General features: G+C 39.3%; 1 protein-coding gene across 2 annotated transcripts in view; it reads right to left on the reverse strand.

Moving 5' to 3' along the window:
- Positions 1 to 27,182, reverse strand: part of Slc12a2 (solute carrier family 12 member 2) — a 108,873-nt gene that overhangs the window by 74,257 nt on the left and 7,434 nt on the right. For both annotated transcript variants that reach the window (XM_045133572.1, XM_045133571.1), the window contains exons 2-4: positions 9,983 to 10,102; positions 9,213 to 9,288; positions 8,829 to 8,924 (exon numbers count right to left, since the gene is read on the reverse strand). In XM_045133572.1, the coding sequence (XP_044989507.1) occupies positions 8,829 to 8,924; positions 9,213 to 9,288; positions 9,983 to 10,102 (292 nt within the window). The remainder of the gene's footprint in view (positions 1 to 8,828; positions 8,925 to 9,212; positions 9,289 to 9,982; positions 10,103 to 27,182) is intronic.

Below are 27,182 nucleotides of genomic sequence, written 5' to 3' on the forward strand. Positions count from 1 at the left end.
GAAAATTATGGACTCTCACTGGAAAAAGTATGTTGCTAGGAGCAGATGTTCATTAGTTCAGCCCTAATGAGTGTTAGTGACTTTAGTTTACTCTCCTGATGCTTCCTCCAGCAGATATGTGACAATATAAGCCAGTTTCCGGCTCCTGCCAAGCTTTCCATACTATGATGATGCTTCCCCTTGAAACAAACCCTTTCCGCTCAGCAGCTGCTTTTGGTCAGAACTTCTGTGCCAATAATGGAAAGGTAACTGCTGCAAGTGTGAGGAAACACTGGTGAGCACATACCTACCTACCTACACAGTCATACACACACAAACACACACACATAAATGAATAAATAAAACTTAAATATCATCTTGAGTCCCCTTTAAAGCTTAGGTTAAAATGCGTCATAGCCTCCTCACATTTGTTTATATCAAGGTGACTTTCCAAAATATTTAACCATAACCTTTAACATCATGGCATGATTTCAGTTACTTAAAACATTATGACAATTCCTGGTAATATGAATAACAGGGCAAATCAGAACAAAAATGTCTCCTCTCCACAAACTGCAAAGAACAGTATATAATGGCATCCTAAAGGGATGCAATTTGTACTCCAGAAGTTCCTGCCTCAATGAGAGCAATCAAAGATAGCAAGCATTTTTCTAAATTAAAGCAAGTTAAGTAGTAAATTCTGAAGTTAATGTAATGATCTTCTAAAGTCTCTAAAAACTCTTCTAAAATTCTCACTTAAATCTGGTCCTTAGGTCATAGCCAAAACTTTTTAAGTTTTAGCAATACTAAAGCTAGAGTTACATACAACTATGAAAGGTTTATTATAAGTGTGTGTGCGCCAAGCACGCGTGTGGAGGTGAGAGGAGACCGTCAGGTGCTTTCTCCATCACTTACCTCCATGTTTCCTTGAAACAAAGTCACTTATTGAACCTGGCTGGAGCTGCTGTTTTTGGTCAGCGACTGGCCAGCAAGCCCTAGCACTTCTCCCAGCCTCTGTTCCCCACCAGACTGGAGTTGTGGGTGGGTGTGGCCACACCCAACTGTCTATGTGGTGCTAAGGAATAGAACTCAAAGGCAATCAGGACTTCTTACATGTTCGGCAAGTGTTCTTACCCACTGAGCCATTTCTCTAGTCCTGAACTGTAATTCTTAAGATCATGTAAGCACACAAGAGTGACTTCATTAACATAAATAAGGCTAGATGTGGTGGGCCACACCTTTCAATCGAGGGCTCAGGAGGCTGATGATCACTATACCTGTGGACTCAAGGCCAGCCTGGGCTACATAGTGAGTTCCAAGTCAGCCTGGACCAGAGTGAGACTCTATCTACCTACCTACCTATCAATCAATCAATCAATGTATATAGTCAATCGTACATAAAGTCAAGCACATGTATACAAAGAATATATAACCGACTCTTTTTAACTCAGTAAGAAGCCTCAACAGTGTCTCTCTAAAACTAAACATATACTTACACATCTGGCCCAGCAATTGTTCCTACAGGTATGTAGCTGAGTAATATAAACACTTAAATTCATATGACTGCTTCTGTAGTAACAGCTTTATCTGTCATAGACCAAAAGGAAAATGACCTACCATAACTCCCTTAGTGTGGCAATTAAAAAATAAAAAAATGTGTCTCCAAAATGGGATATTCATCAGTAAGAATAATCTAGCAATGTTCACAGCGGGTGGCTAAGGCTCAAGTGTATTCTGCTGGGTGAAAAATGCAGGCTTACACGACTACAGATCACATCATGCCATCTGTACAGCACTCTGGGCATGGTGGCTCATGCCTATAATCCTACCTCCTACCACTGAAGAGGATGAGAAGGGAGGTGGTCAGCAGGGCCACATCACAAGATATTGTCTCGAGGAAGAAAAAAATAAGCAAAACGACAAAAGTAGAGAACAAATGGATGTTTGAGGATCTGAAGGTAAGGAAAGGAAGTAAGTACAGAGAGACAAGGGGTGTGCTCAATGGTGAAAAGTTGGTCTGATTATGATAATGTTACATTATTATGTTATGTGCCAAAACTTGCAGAATTGTACATTAAAAATCATTTTATCTAATTTATACTGTAAAGCTGGAAAAACTGCTAGACAAATTAATAAAAGTAGCTTAAGTTGTTTTTTAAGGGCAGAAGTGCTTAGGGTTTTTTAACACTTTAAAAGCTTATGCTTTTTTAATTTAATTTTTCACACTATACATGTATTATGTGTATAATCCCACAAAAAATTTAAATACTGGGAGCTTAAAATCTACCCAAAACCTGGAAAATGCCAATTTATTCCAGATATCCTTTATTTCCTTAGGAGGAAATGATCCATAAACATAAAAACTACCTATACATTCTAAGGTATCTATACAAAACTGTATCAAAATAAGGTCTGGCACTTTAAAGCAGAAATCAAAGGTAAAGCTATAAAAATGTAATAAACTTGGGCTGGAGAGATGGCTCATCAGTTAAAGTGCTAGCCTGCAAAGCCTAAGGACTTGAGTTCAATACCCCAGTACCCACGTAAAGCCAGATGCACAAGGTGGCACATGTGTCTGGAGTTCGTTTGCAGTGGCTGGAGAACCTGGCACACCCACTTTCTCTGTCTGCATGCCTCTCTCAAATAAATAAACAAACAAAACATTGAGAATGTTTCAAAAGGATAAAACAATGTTACCATAAAACTTATTAAATAGTTTAAGCATATCCTTAGGAGAAAAAAAAAACATAGCCCCCCAAAAAATTTATACACACATAGTCACATCACATTTTTTAATAATAAATTTATTAATAAGAAAAATTACTTAGAAATTTCTATTTCCATTTACTTTAATTAGCAAATATGGGCACAATGTTCTATCAGAGAGAGAAGGGTCTATTTTGCTCTTTCTACATGACTCCTCCAAAAGCATCTATGTGGGAACACAACAGACTTCCAATGGTCCTAAGACTCATTTTGGACCATTCTTCTAGGAAATATGTTCCAATATTCTGGCTTACAAATACAGACTAAGTTTGTTATTATATGAAATAAAGATCAGATAACAAATATGAAATCATTAGGCCACCATAAATTGAGTGTTATCTATCATTGTGACCCCACCAGAATTCACTAAACTTTAAGTTGCAGCAACAAACACACATAGTCCTAATTCTGCTGCAATTTTGGAACCAAATTAAAATATATTCGATCATTAAAGAAAAAAATCCATGTCAAAAATTATTAATCATTTGCCAGATCTGAATTACTTATGGTTTACAAATGTTTTACTGAATTGAAAATGTGATACACTTATGATATGATAAATGATATATTTTTATGATATATAAAACGTGATATATTTTTATTATTTATCTGAGAGAAAGTGAAAGAGAGAGAGGGAGGGAGGAAGAGATTATGAGCACACCAGGGCCTGTAGCCACTGCAAATGAACTCCAGACACATGCACCAACTTATGCATCTGCCTTATGTGGGCACTGGGGAAGTGAACTTGGGTCCTTAGACTTTGCAGGAAAGCACACCTTAACTGCTAAGCTATCTCTCCAGCCCCAAAATATGATATTTTTAAATCTAATAAAACATGTGTAACTGCCTTTTGTAGCTTCTAGAAAATTTCACTGATTTGAAGTTACAATTTGAAAGAATGTGCCTATAATATGAAAGAACTATGTGGCTTTTTGCCTGGTGATAGTTAAAACAAAAGATAAAACAAAAAACTTAATGACAATCTCATTTTAACAATATACACAGCACTTTTTATTAGTGTGGAAAATACTAAATTTTCCTGACGTCCATTGACTTGGCTTTGGCTATATACAAAAATGAGGAGGCTTTCAATTATTTCAGAAAAGATTGACAATTGAAACTAGCAGATTTTGCCAAGTTTGAATCTGCTGTAAAATAATGTAACTGCTTTATTTATAAGCTCATTATCCATACAAGTAATAAATGTGACACAGCAATGCCACAAGGTTGGTGTTATGCTCAGCTGTCCATTAGTTCTCAAAAACAGCTACTATTGTAATCTAAGAAAATATCTTGCCCACACAGATATAATAAACTCATTGTCAAATATTTTTTCAATTAATTCTGATTAAAGTATAAATGAAATAAACTTCACCCAAGTCATGGAATAGGCAGGTTCATATTAATTTTCGATTGTTAGAACTGTCTGAAATTTGATGTTAAGTATTTTCTTGAAAGGGCACTGGCCTGGTTTTAGCTGTCATTTAAATGGGTCCTCCTTCCTTCTCATAAAAGTAGTTAACAAATATTTTCCTTTTATTACTGCTCATCTCAAGGTACAATGTGACTCACACTGGAACTGATACAGGATCTGTCTCATGAAAGACTGCCGCTGGCTACTGTATATCCATTCTACCATGCTGCAGTCCAGTGTAGGAAGCACAGGTGTGAATGAAGGCAGCTGAGAGCCAGCACCATCTAAACTATGAAACTATGGCAGGACTCAGGTGAAGTCTGTAAAGTACAAGCTATCAGGGACATAGAGGTGAGGTGCAGCCATTTAAAAAGCATGGATAGAAAAAAAATTAAAAAATAAAAAAAAAAGCATGGATATGTCTTTTAGACAGGGCCTATACCAAAGATGATGCCAAACTCAGTTAATTATCACTACTATTATTAGCCTATGGAAGGCCCAGACTTGAGGGACTTTTCCAGTTTATAGCCAGCAACTTCATTACTGAAATCTAACCAGGTTTTTTGTAAGTTTTGATTACTTTCCCTAGAAATCTTATGTTTCCATACTAATTCATCTTAGACTTCATAATTAAGACATTTATTTACAGTTGGCAGTGATTTTAAAGAAACAATTATTACATTTCTAGACTGACATTTGTTTTATTTCTAAAATGTGCTGTTACAGCCTATGTTAAAATTAATTAGAAAACAAAAAGATTTTAGCCAGGTCTAGTGGCACATGCCTTTTATCTCTGCATTCAGAACAGAGTAGGAGGATTACTATTCATTTGAGGCCTGCCTGGGACTATATAGATTTTTTTCAATGCTACAGTGAGACCCTACCTTGTGTGTGTGGGGGGGGGGGGGGGGAGAACAGTAACAAAAACCAAACATTGGGATGGAAATGGCTACGTGGTTAAGGAGCTTGCCTGCAAAACCTAAGAACTTAGGATTGATGTTCCAGATCCCACCATGTAAGCCAGATGCACAAGATGGCATGTGTCTAGAGTTCATTTGCAGTGGCTAGAAGCCCTGGTACACCCTTTCTCTCTTTAATAAATAATTTTTTTTAATTGACTAGGGTCTTGAACGTGGCTCAGTGCTAGAGTTCACGCTTATCATGCATGAGGCCTTGGTTCCTATTTCCATCACTAAATAATAAATCTAAAAATCTTAAATCTCTCCTGCTGCAAAAAGCACACAACACTAGGAAAAGTGTACTTTTTTGATGTAAGTTCACTAAATTAGAAACAAATCCTTCACAATGAGAACAAATATTACTCAATATTACTAAAAGAGGAGTTACGGGGCTGGAGAGATGGCTTAGCACTTAAGCACTTGCCTGTGAAGCCTAAGGACCCCGGTTCAAGGCTCGATTCCCCAGGACCCACATTAGCCAGATGCACAAGAGGGTACAAGTGTCTGGAGTTTGTTTGCAGTGGCTGGGGAACCTGGTGCATCCATATTCTCTCTCTCTCTGCCTCTTTCTCTCTCAAATAAACAAATAAAAATTTAAAAAGAGGAGTTATGGACACATATAATTCAGTTATGAATCAAGAAACATAAAACAACCTCAAAACAGACCTCCAAATTAACAAGTAAGGTAACTCTAAGGATCAACTATAATAGTCTCTCCAAATTATATTGTAAACAGAGTACCAGTGCTCTCCATCATTGAATAGTATTTTAGGCAAAATATTCTCTGGTTAACTACCTTAAAAAACAACTTCCAGGGCTGGAGGAATGGCTTAGCGGTTAAGGAGTTTGCCTACAAAGCCAAAAGACCCATGTTCAATTCCCCATGACCCATGTTAGGCAGATGCACAAGGGTGTGAACACGTCTGGAGCTCATTTGCAGTGGCTGGAGGCCCTGACACACCCATTCTATCTCTCTCCCTCTTTCTCTGTCAAATAAATGAATAAAGTATTTAAAAAAAGAAAAAAGAAAAATAAATAAACAAAAACAACTTCCAGGGGCTGGAGGGATGGCTTAGCAATTAAGGCCACTAAGGACACAGGTTTGGTTCCCCAGTACCCACATAAGCCAGATGCGCAAAGTAGTGCATGATCAGGGGTTCCTTTGCAGTGGCTGGGAGACCCTGGAATGCCCATTGTCTTTCTCTATAACTTAAACAACAACAACAAAAAAAACCCTTCCAGTCTGTGGAAAGTTTAGGGGGTGGCTTCCCAAGCCACCATGTGGATGGCATGCCCCAGTTTTACCTCTAACACCCTGATTCTTAGGAAGCTATAGGTCTATCACTGTGAATTCTAGGTAGCCATTATAAAATAAGAAATCCAAGTAAAATTCTTAGTGGTGGGGCTGTGGGCAAACCACTCCCAACACTCCTGATCTCACAGTACAACAGTGACTATAATTAAGCCAGTCATGGAGGGGCCTACTTGTGATTTCAACACTAGGGAGGTGGAAGCAGGAACATCACGGGTTCAGGGCCAGCCTGCACTACATGAGACCCTACATCAAACCACCACCACCACCACAAAACAAACAAGAAAGCAAACAACACTAACAGCTATATATTGAGTTTCATCAGTCTTTAACTTTTTTTCATCATTTTTGCTCTTTGAAACTCTGGTAAATAAGAATTCCTTGTTCCATACAGACTTCCAGTGTGGAATTTGCTGTCCATGCCAAATAGTATACTTTAGCTCCTCTTGCATATTCTTTAAAAAATGATTCATGGGCTGGAGAGATGGCTTAGCAGCTAAGCACTTGCCTGTGAAGCCTAAGAACCCCGGCTCAAGGCTCGATTTCCCAGGACCCACATTAGCCAGATGCACAAGGGGGCGCACACATCTGGAATTCGTTTGCAATGGCTGGAGAGGCCCTGGCATGCCCATTCTCTCTCCCTCTCTCTATCTGCCTCTTTCTCTCTCTGTCTGTTGCTCTCAAATAAATAAGAATAACAAAATAATTTAAAAAGATGATTCATAAAGCTCCAGGCATGGTGTGATTCAGATTCAGCTTGCTAAGCAACAATACTTCACAGATACTAGTGCCAAGTAAAGAGTTTGCTAAGTTGAAATATTCTTAGTCCTTTCTTCCTAATTATTGTAGAATCTGAAAAACTGATCTCTCATAGATTTCTTGGGTACTCTAAGTCCAGATAAAGAAACTTTCATTTAGGAAAACTTCATTCAACACTAGATTCTTTGTCAATGTTAATAATCAATGGCTCCCCAGAATTCTGCACAGGTAAGACATGCATTTTATGTTTTATTTTGAATGTAAAGATTTTATCATGTCTTTCCCCAGTGGATTATCACCACTATTGCTGCTGTTTAAATTATCCTAAGCCCAGACCAGTGAAGCCTTTTTAAAAAGTTGGCTCCTGATTCCTTCTGACATAATCAGTAGCCTTTGTTATCTTTGTGATTTTCAGGAATGAAAAGACAACTAAGCATATTAGATGCCAAATTCTATTTAATACAATCACTTCAAGGTTCCTTGGATCTTCTGAGTGTAAATTAACAATGTAGGTACCAAATAGAACTTATATATGCCATTAGACCACAGGGAAGGTCCTCTACCTCAGTTTCTCTCAACAGGGCAGACAGAGGGTTATACCTACACAGTGACAACCAAAAATGACAAGGTGCATTCTATTGACCCAAGGGCCACAAATGGTGAAGAAGCAACAAAGTGCAACCAAGCAGACAAAGTAGGAGCTCCATTTTGTTTACTCAAATATGTTCAACACTTCAGCTACTTTAAATTGTAGTGTGGTGACTTGAATGTAATGTCCCCATAGCATTACGTATTTCTGATTAAGATTAACCTTCTTATTTTATTATTTATTTGACAGAGAAAGAGGGGGGGAGAGAGAGAGAATGAGAATGAATGGGAGTGCCAGGGCCTCCAGCCACTGATGATAAACTGCAGACACATGAGCCCCCTTGCATACCTGGCTAACATGGGTCCTGGGGAATCAAACGTCAGTCCTTTTTTTGGCTTTGCAAGCAAGTGCCTTAACTGCTAAGCCATCCCTCCAGCCCTAACCTTCCTACTTATCTTTAGCAGGCACAGCCCTGCTGGAGGAAGTGTGTCACTGGGGGCGGACCCTGAATCCAGCCCTGCTAGGTGTGTTTAGAGTTAGCTTGTGTTTGCTGGGGTTGGCTTTTTCTCTTTCTGCTGTGGATATATGAGGAAGTGAGTCAACTTTTTGGCCATGATAAAAAGTTTCCCCTAGAATCTGGAAGCCTGAAATAAACCCTTTCCTCTCATAAACAAGAAGCTAACTGCAACAGGTAGGTAGTATATGAATGTAGGTTTAAAAAGGATTTAGGGGCTGGAGGGATGGCTCAGCAGTTAAGTAGCTTGGCTACAAAGCCAAAGAACCAGCTTCAATTCCCCAGGACCCATGTAAGCCAGATGCACAAGGTGGCACACATTTCTCGAGTTCGTTTGCAGTGGCTAAAGGCCCTGGCAGACCCATTCTATCTCTACCTACCCCTCTCTCTCTCAACAGTTTGAAAATGCTCAGCAGAACCTGTCTGAACAGATGTGACATGCTTTTTTCTATGAAGGCAAAAAATAATAGAAATAACATTTAAATTTCAATGTAGTTACTAGAAGCAGTATGATGAAGTGAAATAACTGAACTTACCTCCTCTTACAAATCCATTAGTAGCTATTGCAGAAGTAGACAATCCTGTGATAGTTGTCACAACAGTGGCCATTGCTATTACAAGTACTGACAGACCTTTAGGAAGAAAGAAAAGCAAATGAGAATATGGAAACTCTTAAACTTGCCATTAATTAGAATTGTTGATTTATACATTGAGTTTACATCATAGGTAATAAATTATCTAATTATCATCTTGTTCTTGATTCAAGTCAACGTTCTAGGAAAGTAAATTATAGTAACAATCTAAGTAAACAAAGAAAATATAGATTAGTTTCCAACAGGTCAAGTCTTCTGAAATTAGAAGCTCAGAAAGAAGTTCAGTTGTTCTGCTTACTTACTCCACACAAATCAAGCAGCACTCACCTATTCCAGCTTGACCTACAATCCAGGACAATCTAATAAAGAGCATCACGCCCCAGATGTTTAACATGCAACGTACCTAAGAGAAAGGAGGGCCACATCACAAATTATTTTAATGAAACACTAACCAAGCCAAAAGATAACATGTATTTGAAACTATACAAGATATGTAGCTTTACAATATTTTCTTTACCAGTTTTTCAAAAGGGTTTCATGAGAGCTTACTGCTGATAAGGTAAGTGTAATGTACTCTAAATGTTTGGTTATACATAAATGTGCTCATCAAAAGGGCCAGAAACACCACAACTAAGTATTCAAAAGGCTTCAACTCTTAAAGTTCAAATCCTTCTTTATCACAATTTTTGCTTAATTTTATAACATCAGTGTTTCATGAGTATCTCACAGATTTAAGGATTACATATGTCAACATGAAGGGTCAATTGATTGTATAACATTCTCCACAATTTGGATATGTATTAAATTTTTTGTGCTGATTTTCCTGTTTGCATGTTGTTGCACCTAAAAAAAAGTCCAGTGTGTGGGAGGCAGAGGCAGGAGGACCTCCACAAGTTTGTTTGAGCCTGGTCTGCTAACAAGACTATCTCAAAATTTAAAACTACATTTATTAAAGTTTGCCCCTTTATCAAATTACTAATTTGGTCTTCCACATTACTCAGAAAATGAAACACAGAAAAGTAATTCTCTTGAGAATACTAGCTAGGTGATATATTCAACAGAAATATAACTATCAAAATAAGTCTATGTATACATACTAGTACGCCCTTGATCCAGCCAAACTTCACAACTCCTTTACTTTCGGCAGTATATGTGACCACAGCATCTCGAGTTGGAGTACTTTCTTCCCCATTTGCAAAGCCATCCTCAAAAGGTTCCTAAATTATTAAAACAAAACGTTAATTTTGCTTGTTGCAGTCAGGTTTGCAATGCTGGTAGAAATCACCCATACAAGAGCAGCTTGTGGGGAAAGAGAGGTTTATTTTGGCTTACAAGCTCAAAGGGACAGCTTCAGGATGGCAGGGAAAACAATGGCATGAGCAGAGAGGATGGACATCACCCCCTGGCCAACATTAGGTGGACAACAGGGACAGGAGAGTGTGACAAACACTAGTATGGGGAAACTGGCTGCAACACCCATAAGCCCGCCCCCAACAATACATGGCCTCCAGGCAGCTTTAATTTCCAATTGCCATCAGCTGGGGAACCTTGCATCCAGAACACCTAAGTTTATGGGGGACACCTGACTCAAACCACCACAATAGTTAAAGATTTGTGAAAATCATTTGACAAAAACTAAATATACTTAACCATATTTAGGATGATATAATACAAACTTCTTGAACCAAATGAAGGGTGGGTGGTGGTACTGGGAGATGTGGACTTTAACAACAAAGGGTGTGGTATGAGGTCCAATCACTTAGCAAAGCCATTCTGGGACAGGAATATGAGTCGCCTGGAGTGAGGTCTACACAAGTGCTATAAAAGTCCAAGACTGGGGCCCTATTGGGGAATCACACTCACACTTGCCTCTGAAATTCACCATGAGGTGACAGTTAAGGGGATGTGCTTGAACTTTTGGCATCAAAAACTGTGAGCTAAATAAATAAACTTTTCTTCCTAAGTAGCCTGCCTCAAGTATTTCAATAAGGCAAAGAAAACCTATTACATAGGTTTCTGAGTTTTACCTGAGGAAAATATAAAGAGATAAAATAGAAGAAATCCTTAATTACTGAGATTTCTTAAAATGTAAATGGTTACTTATGATAGTACACCCACTTTAATAATTCTACTTTTTAAGCTAACATAGTGGTGCATGCTTATAGTTTGAACATTAAGGAAGTGGAGTCAGGATGTTTACTTTAGTTCAGCCTGAGCAACATGTCTTAAATAATAAAACTGATGAAAAAATAATCATAATTCCGAGTTTTACTGTGGCGCTATCTGGAGTGCACAGTGAATGCTATCTGCCAAGAATAAGCTAGACAGGTCAGTAAATTCAGACCTTAAGCTGGGCATGGTAGTACATGAATAAGCCCAACACTCAAGAAGCTTAATTTGGAGACTTAGAGCTCAAAGCCAGGTTAGGCTTCATACCAACTTCCAAGGCCAACTTGGGCAACACAGCAAGACCTTGTCTCAAAAATAAATAATTAAAATTTCAGATCTTGTCTCTTTAGGTGCAAATTTCTATCACCCAGCTGTCACCTCTTTCCCAAACTTAAATATCAACATTAATGGTTTAGGATTCTTCAACACAAATTAATACAGCAGGTTTCCCACAGATTCCATGATTCATTCATAAACCCATCCCTTTACTCACTCCTTAAGGGCATCCAGTCTTGGCATTCAAGCGTGAATTGGTTGACACATTTCATTCTCACTACTAGTGCTTCTGTCTCAGGTAAAGATTCCTGCCTAATTCTACAACTTTTACTTTTTTTGTTTTTGTTGTTTTGTTTAGTTTTCTGCTCTCTCCCTTAATGGTTCTCAATTTTTAATCTGTCTCAGGATACACAGGGCATATGATGCATTTCCAAACCAGTAACACAGAGACTTATGCAAATAATGAAGAGGAAAAGGTCTGGGAGATAGACATGGTTATGTCCTGAACAGTATCACCCACGTTCTTTCTCCACCTGTATTCTTAACATCAGGAAACACAATATGCCTATATTTTGAACATTGTTTCTTCAATCATAAAATGGTCATATTTATTTTAAAAAATGACTTTACTGCTTCATAGTATTTACATGGTTCTGAATGTAATATTTTTATTTATTTATTTGAGAGAGTTGCAGAAATAGGCAGATTTTCTTCTGCATGATTCATATCATGTGTTATCTTTAGAAAACTTCATACTGTATGAATAAGAAAATAAAATATTTGAAACTTGAAAAAAAAGATCCAAAGCAACTTCTGATGCTCTTCTACTATTTGAAGATTCTGCATATACTAGAACTCTATCTTTTCATTCATTAAACAAATAATCAACCTATTTTATCAAGCATCATGCTAGGCAATTTCTAGCCCTCTTAAAGTTGCTACTTTTTCAGTAGCAGCTAGAAATGAAAGACAAGTCTTCTACCATACACTGGGGCCATTCCCATTAACAATACAACCTCTATTCAATGCTTCTCCCTGGCAAAGGAAGGCTGGTGTTTTTTTCACAATACCATGCTTCACTTTGGAAGGTACAGTCCTTCTGAGGACTGATTTCCTCCTCTAAAATTGGAGAAATTCTCTGTCCACCAATATCACTCCCTTGGGAGTACAGGCTCTCTCAATAAAGACCAGTTTGTGGTAAAACAGCCATCTATACAAATTGAGCCTTCTAGATCTTGGCTATTAAACTAACTGATACACCATGATTATAAGACCACAATTTAAAAGTCAGTGTCACATTTGAGAGTATGAGTTATTTATAGCTATGAATTTCAGAAGAAATGTTTAAAATCAGAACAATTAGTGGGAAAGTTGTTCTTATGTGGCCTGACTTTCCTGGCCAGTCTTCAGAAAGTTATTCACCAGCCAGCACTTGGGAGCTAGGGTACCAGCTTTCGTGGGACTGCACTGGCCCAAGCCAATTCTGCTCTGGCTATACCTGACAGTATGGGAGGAGTAAAGGCAGGGCGTGAGCATACCTAATCCCTCTTATAAACAGAAATCTCCTTCATTAGTATCTCAGCTGAAACACACACAACAGCAAATCACTAATCCTTTCCTGGGGTTAAGCTTTAAATTCTATCACAAATTAAAACACCTGCACTAAATAAAAATTAAGATGGAAAAGTCACAGTTTTGAGAAACAAGCTGCCTCCCTACTTGATTCTGAGACACCCAACACCCCTTAGTACTGGTGAGAACTACACAAGTACATGAAAAACACAATGATGATGGGTAAGGCCCTCCCCCATAGCTCAGACTCAAGAAGTTCAATTCTAGGGCTGGAGAGATGGCTTAGTGAGAAGCCTAAGGACCCAGGTTTGGCTCCCCAGAACCCACGTAGGCCAGATGCACAAGATAGCATATGCATCTATAGTTCAATCACAGTGGTCAATTCTCTCTCTCTCTCTCTCTCTCATAAATCAAATAATTTTTAAAAAGTTCAATTCTGAATAAAAGCTTATTTCTAGGTTGGGGAATAACTTGGCTTTTCAAATTTGGGACAAGGGATCCTGGCAGAGAACCCAATCCAAATCAATTATTTTTATTGTGATACAATCAGATTCTTCTATGCTAAGTAACACAGCAAAATGCAGTGTTATTTTCTTGTGTGCTTGTACTTTCAAGAAATAAGACTTTTACCAAATACAGTAGACATAATCTAGGTAGTTACACATGGAAATCAGAATTCCTCGCATGTAAAAACCCTACAAACTAGCTGGCTTACCTAATAGCCACTATGTACTGAACCTACCATGTTTCAGACATCCCAGTACTGAAGTGGCACATCCTTGAGAGAGAGATGACACACTCTCACTTCACACATACAGAAATAATATTCTGAGAGGTTAGATTACATTAAAATCGTGAAGCTATGTGGCAAACCAGTTACTCTTCCACAAATTCTAGTGAGCCGAGCCAAGCCAATGTATTAACTTTGGGCAAAGTGACAAAATGCAGCCAAGCTAAACAACCCGGAAAAATGTCTTGCTCAAATTTCCTAATTCCCAGCTTTTTGCTCCTCACCTTGATTCCTTCATCTTCCCTGCATGGTCACCCACAAAGCCTTCATACAGAAGATAACAGGTCTACACTGGAAAGCACCATGGGAGGTTATTTTCAACTTTACTCCCAGGATATAAAATTTATGAAATCTTTTGTCCTACACAATGGTCACAGACAGCTGCATCAGGCAAGAATTGTTATTGTAACCAGACATAAATCCAGCTGGGCGGGCACAAAACGCTTAGTATGAAAGTTAGGTGAATTATCTCACTTTCGAAGTTTTATTTGGAGGTTATGATAAAGAGAGTAGATCAAGGGCTTAGCAGTTAAGGCACTTGCCTGCTAAGCCTAAGGACACAGGTTCAATTCACCATTAGGCACATAAGCCAGATGTACAAGGTAGCACATGCACCTGGAGTTTGCAGTTTCTATAGGCTCTGGCACGCCCATTGTCTCTCTCTGTGTTAAATCAATAAAAATACATCTAAAAAAAAGTTTCAAAGTTGACCTGGATACAGTGACTAATGCAAACCTAGCACTCAAGAGGCTGAGGTAGGAAGTGTATAAATTTGAGGCCAGCTTGAGCTATGTTACAAACTCAAGGTTGGTTTGGTTATATAGTGAAGTCATCTTTTTTTTTTTTTTTTTGGTTTGTTTTTCTAGGTAGTGTCTCACTCTAGCCCAGGCTGCCCTAGAATTTACTATGGAGTTTCAGAGTGGCCTCAAACTTACAGCAATCCTCCTACCTCTGCCTCCCGAGTTCTAGGATTAAAGGCGTGCGCCACCACGGCCGGCTTTTTTTTTTTTTTTTAAATAGCATAGTGAGGGCTGGGAAGATGGTTCAGCAGTTAAAGGTGCTTGCTGGCAAAGCCTGCTGGACTGGGTTTGATTCTCCACTGCCCATGTAAGGCCAGTTGCACAGAGTGACACATACATCTGGAGTTTCTTTGCAGTGGCTGGAGGCCTTGGTCTTCTCTCCCCTCACAAATAAATAATAAACATATTTTTGATCTATTTTTATTAGATAAAGACATGCAACACATGTTGGTACCACCCTTTCTCTCCTCCCTGCCCCTTTTCTGAAGAGGCCTTCCTCGTTGGGGGTGCAGGTCAACCCCATGGGGATTTGGGTGGTGCATTATGGGGGAGAGGCAATGTCTCTGTGTCTCTAACAATCCTTCTACTCCCTCTTCTGCAAAATCGCCTGAGCCATGTTGGGTGCATTTTAAGTCTACTTCAGTGATGGCAATTAGGAGTCTCTGGTTCTCTTCTTTGGTAGGCGTTGAGTGTCCTTAGTGTCTGTCCCCTTCACCCTTGTGCTAATATCAGGTTCACTAAGAAAGCAACACTCTTGCTCATTTCCCCAGTTCCGCTATGGTTTCAGCTGGGGCCGGGGTGAGGTGTGCTGGGTTGTCTTTCTCCTCAGTTCCCACTCCCATTGGAAAAAGAGAAGCAGATTCTCTCCGTGGCGCCCACCTGCACACAGTCCATGCAGGGAACCCAGACCTGGGTACTCTAATAAACATATTTTAAAAAATAAAGAATTGGGCTGGAAAGATGGCTTAGCAGTTAAGGTGTTTGCCTGCAAAGCCAAAGGACCTCGGTTAGATTCCCCAGGACCCATGTTAGCCAGATGCAGACAGAAGTGTATACATCTGGGGTTCGTTTGCAGTGGCTGGAGGCCCTGGCGGGCCCCCCTTCTCTTTCTCTATCTCTCTCTCTCTCTCTCTCTCTCTCTCTCTGTCTCCCCCTCTTTCTCTGACAAATAAATAAATATTAAAAGAGAGAGAGAGTAGATCAATTAGGACAATCATTCAGTTTCTAAGTTATCTATAATATTTTTCTCAATTTATAAGCCCCATTAGTTGCTCAAGCTAGCATCTCCTTTTAAGAAAGACTAGTTCACCCTAGCTTTGTTTCTTCTCTTACATACATTCACACTGCAAGCTCTGGACACCTGAGCCCAGCCATGTATATGGATGTGCCTTTTCATGACGGTGGGAAAAATACAACACAGGACTCTGGATTTGTCGACAGTGTTTTGAGTGAACAGTAAGATCTGACATGACTAAAGACAAACATGAACAAAATGAAGTTCCCACATTTTCCCAACCACTTACCACTTTCCTATTCCCGTCAGTATTCTTTACAACTCTTCCCCTACTTCAAATTCCTGTGTTTTAAATTAGAAAATCAGCAAGAATTCATATAAAAGCATTTATAATTTTACCCTTTTACTAAAATGCTAGTTTTAAACTAGTTTTTCCTGAAGGACTTTTTGCTTTTTACTCTACCTGCAATGTACCTTGAAGGGACCTTCCCATGCTTTTAAAATTAATACAAGCTAGCACTGCTGCCCTGACTAACCCAACACAAACCTTCTTATTAACTGCTTTCAGTTCCTTCACGGCACACAGAATACTCTTTAATTATATTTTTATTTACAGGACTCAGGATTTTATAAGCTACACAATTACCTCCACTCTTCCAAGAAGTAATAAAATGGAAGGTGTGAAACAGAATAACGCTTCTCTGTCATATTTATCAAAAAATACATTAAAATGAACATTGAGCTTTTACAGATAATTTGTTTTCTAAATAGTGTCAAGAACTGGACTGGAGAGATGGCTTAGTAGCTAAGGCACTTGCCTGCAAAGCCTAAAGACCCAGTTTTAATATCCCAGTGCCCATGTTAGCCAGCTGTATATGGTGGCAATGTATCTGGGTTTGTTTACAGTTGCTAGGGGCCCTGGCATGCCCATATTCATTCACTCATAATCTCTAGTAAATAAATAAAAATTTAAAAATTAATCTTTCCTGGAGTTATGCAGAATTAAACCTTAGCTTCCAAGTGAGATCTAGGTTCAAACCCCAGCTCTGCTACTCATTAGCTATGTAATTTAACTCCTAAAACCCTCAGTTTCCACATCTGTGAAATTGAGATATTACCTACCATATACTGTTTGAGATGACAAAGTGAGAACATACGATTATATAGAGCAAAAAACAAAAATAACAAAAAAACCCTTCATGCACTGCTAGTGGGAATATGAGCTGGTAAAAAAATAATTTTGAGGAAAAAAAAACTGGGCATTATTTTCAAGTTGCAAAGACAAGGTGGGTGATGCATGCCTATAATCATAGCACTAAAGGAGGATATGGGAGGAGGATCTAGAGTTCCAGGCCAGCCTGGGCTTCCCTGCAAATTTCAAGCCAGCAAAGACCTAGTAGCAAAATTTTGTCTCAACAAACAAGTACAAATGATACATAAACTTTAGCCCACCAATTCTACTCCTAGCATTTAGCCATAAAAGTACTTTTAAAAATGCACATGTGCATGTGTACAGGGGAGGGCAGGCATGTGTATGTGTGCACGTCAGAAGACAACTTTGGGCGCCATCATCTGTAATAGCATCCACTTCATTTGAGACAGGTTCTCACACTGGCCAAGATCTCGCCAATTAGGCTCAACTAGCTTGCCAGAAATCTCCAAGAATCCTCCTATCTCTCTCTACTGGGATTAAAGGTGCATGTGCTTAACACCATACCCAGTTTGTTTAAAGGGGTACTAGAGATCAAACTTCAGTCCTCACACTTGTAAGGCAAACACTTTATGGACATAGCTATTTCTCCAGCTGAGACATACTTCTAGGAAGCAAGACTTGCGTCAGTAATTTTTAAAAATTGTCCAAAACTAGGAACAATCTAAACTCCCATATCTGTAAAATGAGAAAACACATTGTAAGTTTATACTTACACAATGAAAAACAAATAGCAATAAAATAATGAATTAAGCCGGGCGTGGTGGCGCATGCCTTTAATCCTAGCACTCGGGAGGCAGAGGTAGGAGGATCGCTGTGAGTTCGAGGCCACCCTGAGACTACATAGTGAATTCCAGGTCAGCCTGAGCCAGAGTGAGACCCTACCTTGAAAAACCAAAAAAAAAAAAAAAAAAAAAATAATGAATTATAAATATAGCATAAATGAATGTCATGTACTTAGTACATGATAAACACCTAACTGATATCATCTATGAGTTTAAAACTAGACGGTGAATAAATAAAAATAAATAAACCAAAACATCATTTATCTAAGTTCTGTAACATAGCATGTTATAATTCAAGACTGGCAGAGTTTAGAAACTACCTCTCTAAGGGGAAAAAAGGAGAGAAAAGGCTGGGATGGTGGCACAAGCTTGTAATCAGGAGGCTGAGAACAGGAGAATCCAGAATGAGGCCAGCCTGGTCTACACAGGGAGGTCCTGTTTCAAAAAAGTAGAAAACAAAAATACCTCTGTAAGAATAAGACAAAACCACTGACCTTCCCAAACCATGAAGTCAGTCACCATCCTGCATGGTGGTAATAAAAGGACCTGCCACTCACACAGCAGCTGTTGGCCACAGGGAGCAGTGCAAAAATATACCTCTACAGACAAACTGACCACACTGCCAGAAATACCTTCAAACCTTTATGGCCCTAAAAATTGACTTAATAAATGAGAAATGCTTTCCTCATTTTGCTTAGTGGAAAATAACATGCACTTTACAGCAGGCCCACCTATGTTCATCCTAGATTGCATGTTTGAACATCGAAGCAAAACTTCTTGGTAAAGGAATATTGGATTACGTTAGGTAATAGTTGTTTATGGTGAACAGAGTGGAAAGCTTAATTTCAGAATGTTGTTAAGAGACAACAATGTGATATTTTGTTTGCAAACAGTTAATTATTGACTTTATTTTTCTTGAGATATGGTCTTACTACGAAAGTCCAGGCTGACGTGGACCTCAATTATCCTGCCTCAGCTTCCCAAGTGTTAAGTTATTATTCATCTAAATAAATAAATAATTATACATCAAAAATGTTAGCAGCTGAAGAGATGTTTGAGGGCGTAAAGTGCTTACTTCCAAGCCTGACAGTTCAGGTTCCAATCCCCAGTGCACAAGTAAAGCCAGATAGATGCACAAAGTGGCACATGCATCTGCAGTTTATATGCAATGGCAAGAGGCCCTGGCAAACCTATTCATATGCGCTCTTTTCTTTCTCTTCCTCCCACCCCTGTTTGCAAATAATAATTTTAAAAAATCATTAAAAACACATTAAATTTCTACCAAAAAGCTATTTGTATACTAAACATAAACATTTATCTTATTGATAAAGATGTTTAAAAATCAAAATTTCTCACGCCACATATCATCATCTGCTTAATACTAAAGTAAGCCAAATGTATTAATATCATAAAATATATGCATAAAATACAAAAGCACAAATAAAAAATATATGTGCAGATTTAGATATCAAAGTGATTAGCTTATTCTAATCATCGTTCTCAAGTTTTCTTTTTTTTTTTAAATCAAGTACTAGCCAATTATATCATTCCAAAGCTACCAACACTTCCTATCCGTGCTATCGGTGATTGGTGTATTCAGTGTCATGTTCCCCATACAGACTACACTTTCAAAGCAAAGTATTGTTTTATAGGAATCTAATTTGCTCCGGGTAACAATGCTCTATTAATATCCAGTGGCATTAATGCAAAGCTCCAAACTCAAGTGCCACAGATAAAAGTGGACGTTGTGTCTTTACAATGAACAAGGGAAAACTGCTGAACGAAGGCAAAGAATTCAGTTCTCTCCCTAGCTAGCCACACTCTACCAGCCCTTCAAGACTGAGTGACAACAAATGATAATACAACTTATGCATTGCTTCAAATCCCATACAGCTTGCTAGTGCCAGCAAACTCAAAGCCTGAAACATTTTAATGCAAGCTCTCCAGAAAATTTATAGCTTTCATTATCAAATAATACTCTGCGTGATTTACATTTCAAATTGCTTCACAATAAGAACCCAAAGTGGAAAAAGGTAGAGAATAATGTGACAAACAGCATCAGTAGTGGGTAAACAGTAGAAAGGCAGTGCACATGGAAATCCACGTGATAATAAAAATTACATTTAGTACATACCAGATTCATGATGCAGCTGGCATTTCATGTGATTCTCACAACTAATAACGTCTCACTATGAATATTGAGAATATACTTTCTATATGTCTACCTATATTCTGAGACTGTAAGTTTACTATGTTTTAACTGACAGCCTTCCCAAACACATGCATGCACCATGTGTGTTCTCTCTCTCTGTGTCTGTAAGCCTTACAAGCTTAAAATAGAGAACAGAAAACAAAGAACTGAGTCCAGATTCAGCAGAGAAACTGGAAAGTGTGAATTCCTAGAAAATAGAATGATAGCAAGGACAGGTCTACAAATCTCGGCTGCCCCCTCAAATACATAAATATAGGAAAGATGCCCAACCCAGGCCAAAATAGAGCAGCAGCTGGAACAAACAGATACAGCACAGAGGGGTGTCAGCTAATGCATGAGGGATATGGAACAATTTTACAGTCTGAGTGGAGGTAAGTTAAATAGTTAGGCAAAAGGGCACACACTTGTAATCCCAGCCTGAGCTACAATGGGACTATCTCAAAAACAAAAGCAACAATGCATCTCAAAATAATATTAAACAAACAAAGAAAAAAAGAACCCTCAAAATGGCTACAATGGGGCTGGGGAGATGGCTCAGTAGATAAATCTTGACCCACAAGTGTGAGTGGCTCACTTCAGACCCTAGACCCCATAGTAAGCTAAACACGCAGTAGGCACCTATAATCCCGGGATGCCTACGACAAGATGGAAGCAGAGACTACCGATTCCCAGAAGCTCCTGACAAAGTCCGCCCAGTGAAAGCAGCGGTGACTGAGGCTCTGCTTCAAACAAGGTGGAGAGGGAGGATTGACACCTGGGGCTGCCCTCGGACTCCTTCTCATGCTGCGGCTCGCACGCATCCACACTCACATACAGAGACGCACAGAATCACGATTATCTATTATTTAAACATCCAGTTTCTACCTCCTAACCTCCTCCAAAATTAGACAAACAAATCAATAAGAAAATGTACCCCCAAGCCCGGCGTGGTGGCGCACGCCTTTAATCCCAGCACTTGGGAGGCAGAGGTAGGAGGATCGCTGTGAGTTCGAGGCACCCTGAGACTACATAGTGAATTCCAGGTCAGCCTGGGCTAGAGTGAGACCCTACCTCAAAAAACCAAAAAAAAAAAAAAAAAAAAAAAAGAAAATGTACCTCCAACTCAGGAATAAAAGCAGTCATTGGGAATTAAATCCAAATAGGCCTTCATATTCTATTTAAGAGACAAAGATTTCTGGGGCTGGAGAGATGGCTTAGTGGTTAAGGCACTTGCCTGCAAAGCCTAAAGACTCAGGTTCTATCCCCAGTACCAATGTAAGCCAGATGCACAAGGTGGCACATGCATCTGGAGTTTGTTTTCAGTGGCTGGAGGTCCTATCATGCCCATTCTATCTGCCTCTTCCTCTCTTTCTCCCTCTTTCTCTCAAATAAACAAATATTTTAAAAAGAGCCAAAGGTTTTGTAAAATATCTATAACAAATATGTTCAAAAGTCAAAGGGGCCAGGTGTGGTGGCACACACCTTTAATCCCAGCACTCAGAAGGCAGAGGTAGGAGAATCACTGGGAGTTCGAGGCCACCCTGAAACAACACACTGAATTCCAGGTCAATCTGGGGTACAGCAAGACCCTACCTCAAAAAACAACAACAAAAAAAAGTCAAAGGTAAGTAGGATCAGAAAAATGAAAACTGTATTTTAAAGATAAGATTAGAAACTCTAGAATGCAGTATGTTTTTAAGGAAAATCACAGTATTTGAAATGATAAAGTCACTGAATGGACATGAGAGCAGAATGAAATGACAAATAATAGAAGCCACTGAAAAGCACTATAGATGCATACAAGAAACAAAAAAAAAGGGCTGGAGAGATGGCTTAGTGGTTAAGCACTTGCCTGTGAAGCCTGAGGACCCCGGTTCAAGGCTCAATTCCCCAGGACCCACGTTAGCCAGATGCATAAGGGGTCGCATGCATCTGGAGTCCATTTGCAGTGGCTGGAGGCCCTGGCATGCCCATTCTCTCTCTCTGCCTCTTTCTCTGTCAGTCTGTCTGTCGCTTTCAAATAAATAAATAAAAATGAACAAAAACAAATTTAAAAAAAAGAGAGAAAAAGGAGGAGGACAAGGAACAGGGCGTGGTATCACATATCTTTAATCCAAGCACTCAATAGGCAGAAGTAAAAGGATTACCATGAGTTCAAGGCCACCCTGAGACTCTGAATTCCAGGTCAGTCTAGGCTAGAATGAGACCCTACCTCAAAAAAAAAAAAAAAAAAAAAAAGAAAAAAAAGAAAAGAGAAAGGAAGGAAGGAAGGAAGTTTTAAGAAAAGGACCCACTAAGAAACATATCTGTAGGTACCAATTGCAGAGACGCAAAAGGGATGAGAAAATCTTTAGTCAGAGAAAATACACCCTCTACAATTGAGTGACTTCTTACCACACAAACAATGGAGGCCAGAAGACACTGGAATAACATACTTAATGGGGTAAGAGACCTCTGTTAACTCAAAAAGTTATATCCAGTGAAACTATCTTTGAAAAGTGAAATATGGAGCAATTCAAAGAAACAAAAATGTTTTGTGCCTGACCTCCACTACAAAAAAGTTTCAAGGAAGGAAAGGCACATTACATGGAAACACATCCTAAAAATTAACTCTTGCCCTTTGTTTTTATAAAGGAGTATGTCTGCTGGAAACAAAGGGAATAGCAATCTATTAATAGGCTTGCCATATTTATGACAATGGCAAAGATGCTTAAAAGAAAATAAAACATTGTTTTAAGATTCCTGTACTTTACTGAATAAGGCCAATGTTCTCCCGGTAGAGAAAGTACCACTCGCAAGGTGTGGTGGCACATGCCTGAGTCTTGGCATGGGCAACGGTGAGCGTAAGCTAAGCAGGAAGACTCAAAAACAGCTACAACCCAAGACTGTTTTCCTATGATTAAGCTCTAGCTAGCAAGCCAGGAGCTGCAAGTTTTACACATGCTGGCCCCATTGCAGAACTAATTTGGAGAACCAAAACCCAACTGAATCTACATTCTAACCCCATTCTGCCCAGTCTTCCTGCTGGTTGTGGTTTGAATGTGAAATGTCTCCTACAGGTTCATGTGTTTGAATACTTGGAACCCAGCTGCTGGCACTGTTTGGGAAGGTTGTAGAATCTTTTTTAAGAGGTACAACCTTGCTGGAAGACGAGTTTCACTGGGGGTAGGCTTGCAGTTTTACAGTACAGCCCCACTTCCTGTCCACCCTCTACTTCTTAAACGTGGATATACTGTGACCAGCCAGCCTACTGCCACCATGCCTTCCTCACCATGATGGACTGTATCGGCTGAAGTAAACCCTTTCCTTCCTAATGCTGCTTCGCACTTGGGCATTCAGTCACAAGAACAAGTAAAGTAACTGACACGCTGGTCATCCCTATCTCTATAAAAAGCAACTCCATTCAAAACAGAAAAGTTAAAGAAGCTTCTCTTTTCAGATGGTGGTGACCACTGGGATAACCCTGAAAGCACCACAGTGCTGAGAAGTGTCAGTGTAGTATTCTGCACTGAAATCTCTCTATCACACCTTCCAAGGCGGAGGGTCAATTGTGTAAGAGGTGGTGGAAAGAATCTAAGCGCCAAAGGAAAGGTAGGACTGCTCACAATGCAGTTGTTCAAAAAGAAATTGGCCTCAATTTCCATGACCTCATAGGGTCTAGCACTGCCTTCACAAGACCCTCATAATAGGATGAAAAAATGACGACTTCAAAATAAAAGACTAATGGAGAGAGTGGGTATGATGGAGAGTGCATTTGTAAAGAGGAAAGTGGGAGAGGGGAAGGAATTATCATGGTTTATTATCTGTAGTTATGGAAGATGTCAATAAAAAAAGTTTAAAATAGGGAGAAAAAAACCATATCATCATTCTTTCCACACATTTCTCATCCAAACCATCAAAAAATCTCAGCAATTCTACCTCTGAAATACTTTAGTATCTAAGCACCTCTCTTCTACCAACCACCACACCTTAAAAAAATGACCCTCTGGATTAGCATTGAGAGTATACAGAGAACTCAAAAAAAAAAAAAAAATCAAAAAACCTAATTAAAAAAAATGGTGTAAGCAACTGGAATAGATATCTCAAAAGAAGAAATACAAATGGACAATTTTTTTAAAAATGTTCAACATCTTGGACTATCAAAAAAATACAAATTAATACTACTTTGAGGGCTGAAGAAATGGCTCAGCAGTTAAAGGGATTGCTTGCAAAGCCTAATGCCTTGGGTTTGATTCCCCACTACCCATGTAAAAGACAAATGCACAGTGGCACATACATCTGGAGTTCATCTGAAGCAGCTAGACGCCCTAGCATTCATTCTCTTTCTCTCTCTTTGATTGCAAATAAATAAATTAAAAAATGTTTTAAAACTACTGAGAATCCATTTCACTTTGGTCAGAAAGGGTATCACAAGAAATCAAATAACAAATGATAGGGCATGGGAAAAGAGGAACCATTTTTCACTGCTGTTGGGAGTAGAAGCTGGAAATAAGTGTGGAAGTTTCTTAAAAAGCTAAAAATAAATCTAACATAGGATTTAGGTATGTCACTCCAGGGCATATACCATAAGGACTCTGTTATTTACTTTAGAGGTACTTGCTCATCAATATTTATTGCTGCTCTGCTCAAGTAGGTAGGAAAATGAATCGGCCTAGATGCCCACTGTAGCAGACAGCTTCAGGTTCCTGGGATGAATTTCCAAACTAGGCAGTTAAGGAAGGAAGGGAATTTAATTGAATCTTACAGATTCAGGGGAGGTTCCAAAATGGCAGAAGAAGCTGGGTCCCCTTTCACAAGCCCACATGCAGAGAAAAAAACACCATCACAAGCAAGCAACCACTGTTCAGCAGCTCCAGGTAAAGCTCAAGCAGTCTGCATATCTTTAGACTTCAATTTCAGATCCATCCCCCCAACCTAGTACCCTAGGGGTGGACGCTAGGATCCGTCTACAATGGCACCTCTTCCAGCCTAGCAGCTTGAGATCTAAAGGTTTACTAAAACTGAATCTATTGGTGGACATTCATTCAAGCCATCACACCCACCAACTGATGGAGAAAGATGATGTGGTATATATGCACAATGGGGTTTTATTCATCTGTAGAGAAAAATGAAAATCACACGGAGATAGATGGATTTGGAAAAGATTATGAAGTAACCCAGGGCCAGAAAGACAAGTGCCACATGTTCTCTCATATGCACATCCCAGCTTTGACTATTTAGATTTATGTGTAAGTGGGAGTAAAAGTCAGTAGAGGCCAGGAAACTAGAAAGTGGTCATGACAGAGGTAAAAAGAAGGAGGTCCTCTCCCTCTCCTCTGTTTCAAATAAAAATAATTTTAAAAAAATTTAAAGGGGGCTGGAGAGATGGTTTAGCGGTTAAGGTGCTTGCCTATGAAGCCTAAGGACCCAGGTTTGATTCTCCGGGTCCAAAGCAAGCCATATGCACAAGGTGGCACATGTGTCTGAAGTTCATTTGCAGTGGCTACAGGCCCTGGCATGCCCATTCTCTCTTTCTCTCTCCCCCTGTCTGCCTCAAATAAAAATAAATTAAATTTTAATTTTAAAAAAGTCTTTATGCAAAGAATAGCAGCAGATATGTAAGTAAGGGGTAAAAAGGTTCAAGGGAAAAAAAGGTTTACTGGGGTAAAAAGGTTCAAGGGAGGTCAGGGAAAGAGGAAAGGAGGAGAGGATGGAGGGGAGGGTTAACCAAAACTAAAGATGTTATGAGAAAGGCATTATGTAAACCTATGTTTTTGCTAGCCAATTAAATGTACTTTTTAAAAAGAGAATTTGGGCAGAAGCATCCTGCAGAAGTGGACAATTCTGTGCCCAAAAGCCATAGGTTATTACAAGAAAATTCCACAGTAGGGGATGGGATCCCTCTCAGTGACTTATTGGTTAGGGAGGCTCCTGAGCCACCCAAAACAATACAGGTTATTGGCAAGGGTTTTAGTTGCCCACCAAAATTAGATGGCAAAATGCTATTGCTGAAAACATCATACACTTCTGCTGCAGGACAGCGTAAGACCAAACTAGAACCTAGTTGTCATAGTACTATTAGATGCTCTACAGGCTGCCGAGTGTGAAAAATCAACAGTCTTAACCAGCAGTAACCTCTGCAAGCTACACAAAACTAACCAGGCCAGGCAGGATGTGCCCACTGGTATAATTATGGGGACAGCCAACTGCTCTGATTGGATTTGAGACTGCTTCACAGAAGGGAATCCATGTCAGCACTGAACACCTAGTCAAAGGTCTACAGTTAGGAAGGTCATTGGCCCTAAGATGAAAGCTACTACTATTTGACTAAATGATATGTTGTGCCTATCAGATTTCCCCTTTAAATATTTGGCCACCTTTGGTCATAAGCTTTTTTGCAGACGGTGATAACTACTAGAGAGACTCAAAACTCATCAAAGGGCTGAGAATAAGTGACTGTTGAGTGCTCAGCACCACATGAGACATATCAATCACACCCTACATGGCTCAGGGAACACTGCAGAAGAGGGAGCAGAAAGAACATAAGAGTCAAAGGATGGGGAGGAATGTTTTGGAACACTGCCTTCTGAACAGGAAGCGGCACTGCATTCATTAACTTAACAGTTGTTGCCTTCAAAAGAACTATAAAGCATTGGGCCAACCAACTTTCTGTCACATAAGATAGAGGATTAAAAAATGACAATAAAAAAGATAATCCAAAAAGATGAGGTAGGACTAGCCAGAAATAAAAATGGTTTCGGTGGAAGGATAGGGGAGGGAGGACAAAGAAGATTATGGGGGAAAATTATGGTGAAATGCATTATACATGTACATATATGAAAACTGTCAATAAAAAAGTTAAAAGCATCTTCAGCTTCTAACTAGCTTTCACTCTTGCCCACTTAGTCTGCAATCTATGTGGCAATCAGTGATATTCAAATCTCATCTAATCTGTGCTCAAAACCTCCCAATGCTTTCTCCATGTTGCTTGGAGCAAAACCCTACATCTTTATCCTGATCTGCCACTACCCTCACTGACCTCTCTAACTTCTGTCACTCTTATTTATTTACTTATTTGACAGAGAAAGAGAAAGAGAATGGGTGCACCAGGACCTCCAGCCACTGCAAATTAACTCCAAACACATGTGCCCCTTTGTGAATCTGGCTAACGTGGGTCCTGGGGAATCTAACCCGGGTCCTTTGGCTTTGCAGGCAAACATCTTCACCACTGCGCCATCCCTCCAGTCCTGTCACTCTTTCTTATCACATCAGTCTTGACTGAAGTTGGTCT

This window comes from Jaculus jaculus, chromosome 14, assembly GCF_020740685.1.
Source record: "Jaculus jaculus isolate mJacJac1 chromosome 14, mJacJac1.mat.Y.cur, whole genome shotgun sequence".
Lineage (NCBI taxonomy): Eukaryota > Metazoa > Chordata > Mammalia > Rodentia > Dipodidae > Jaculus > Jaculus jaculus.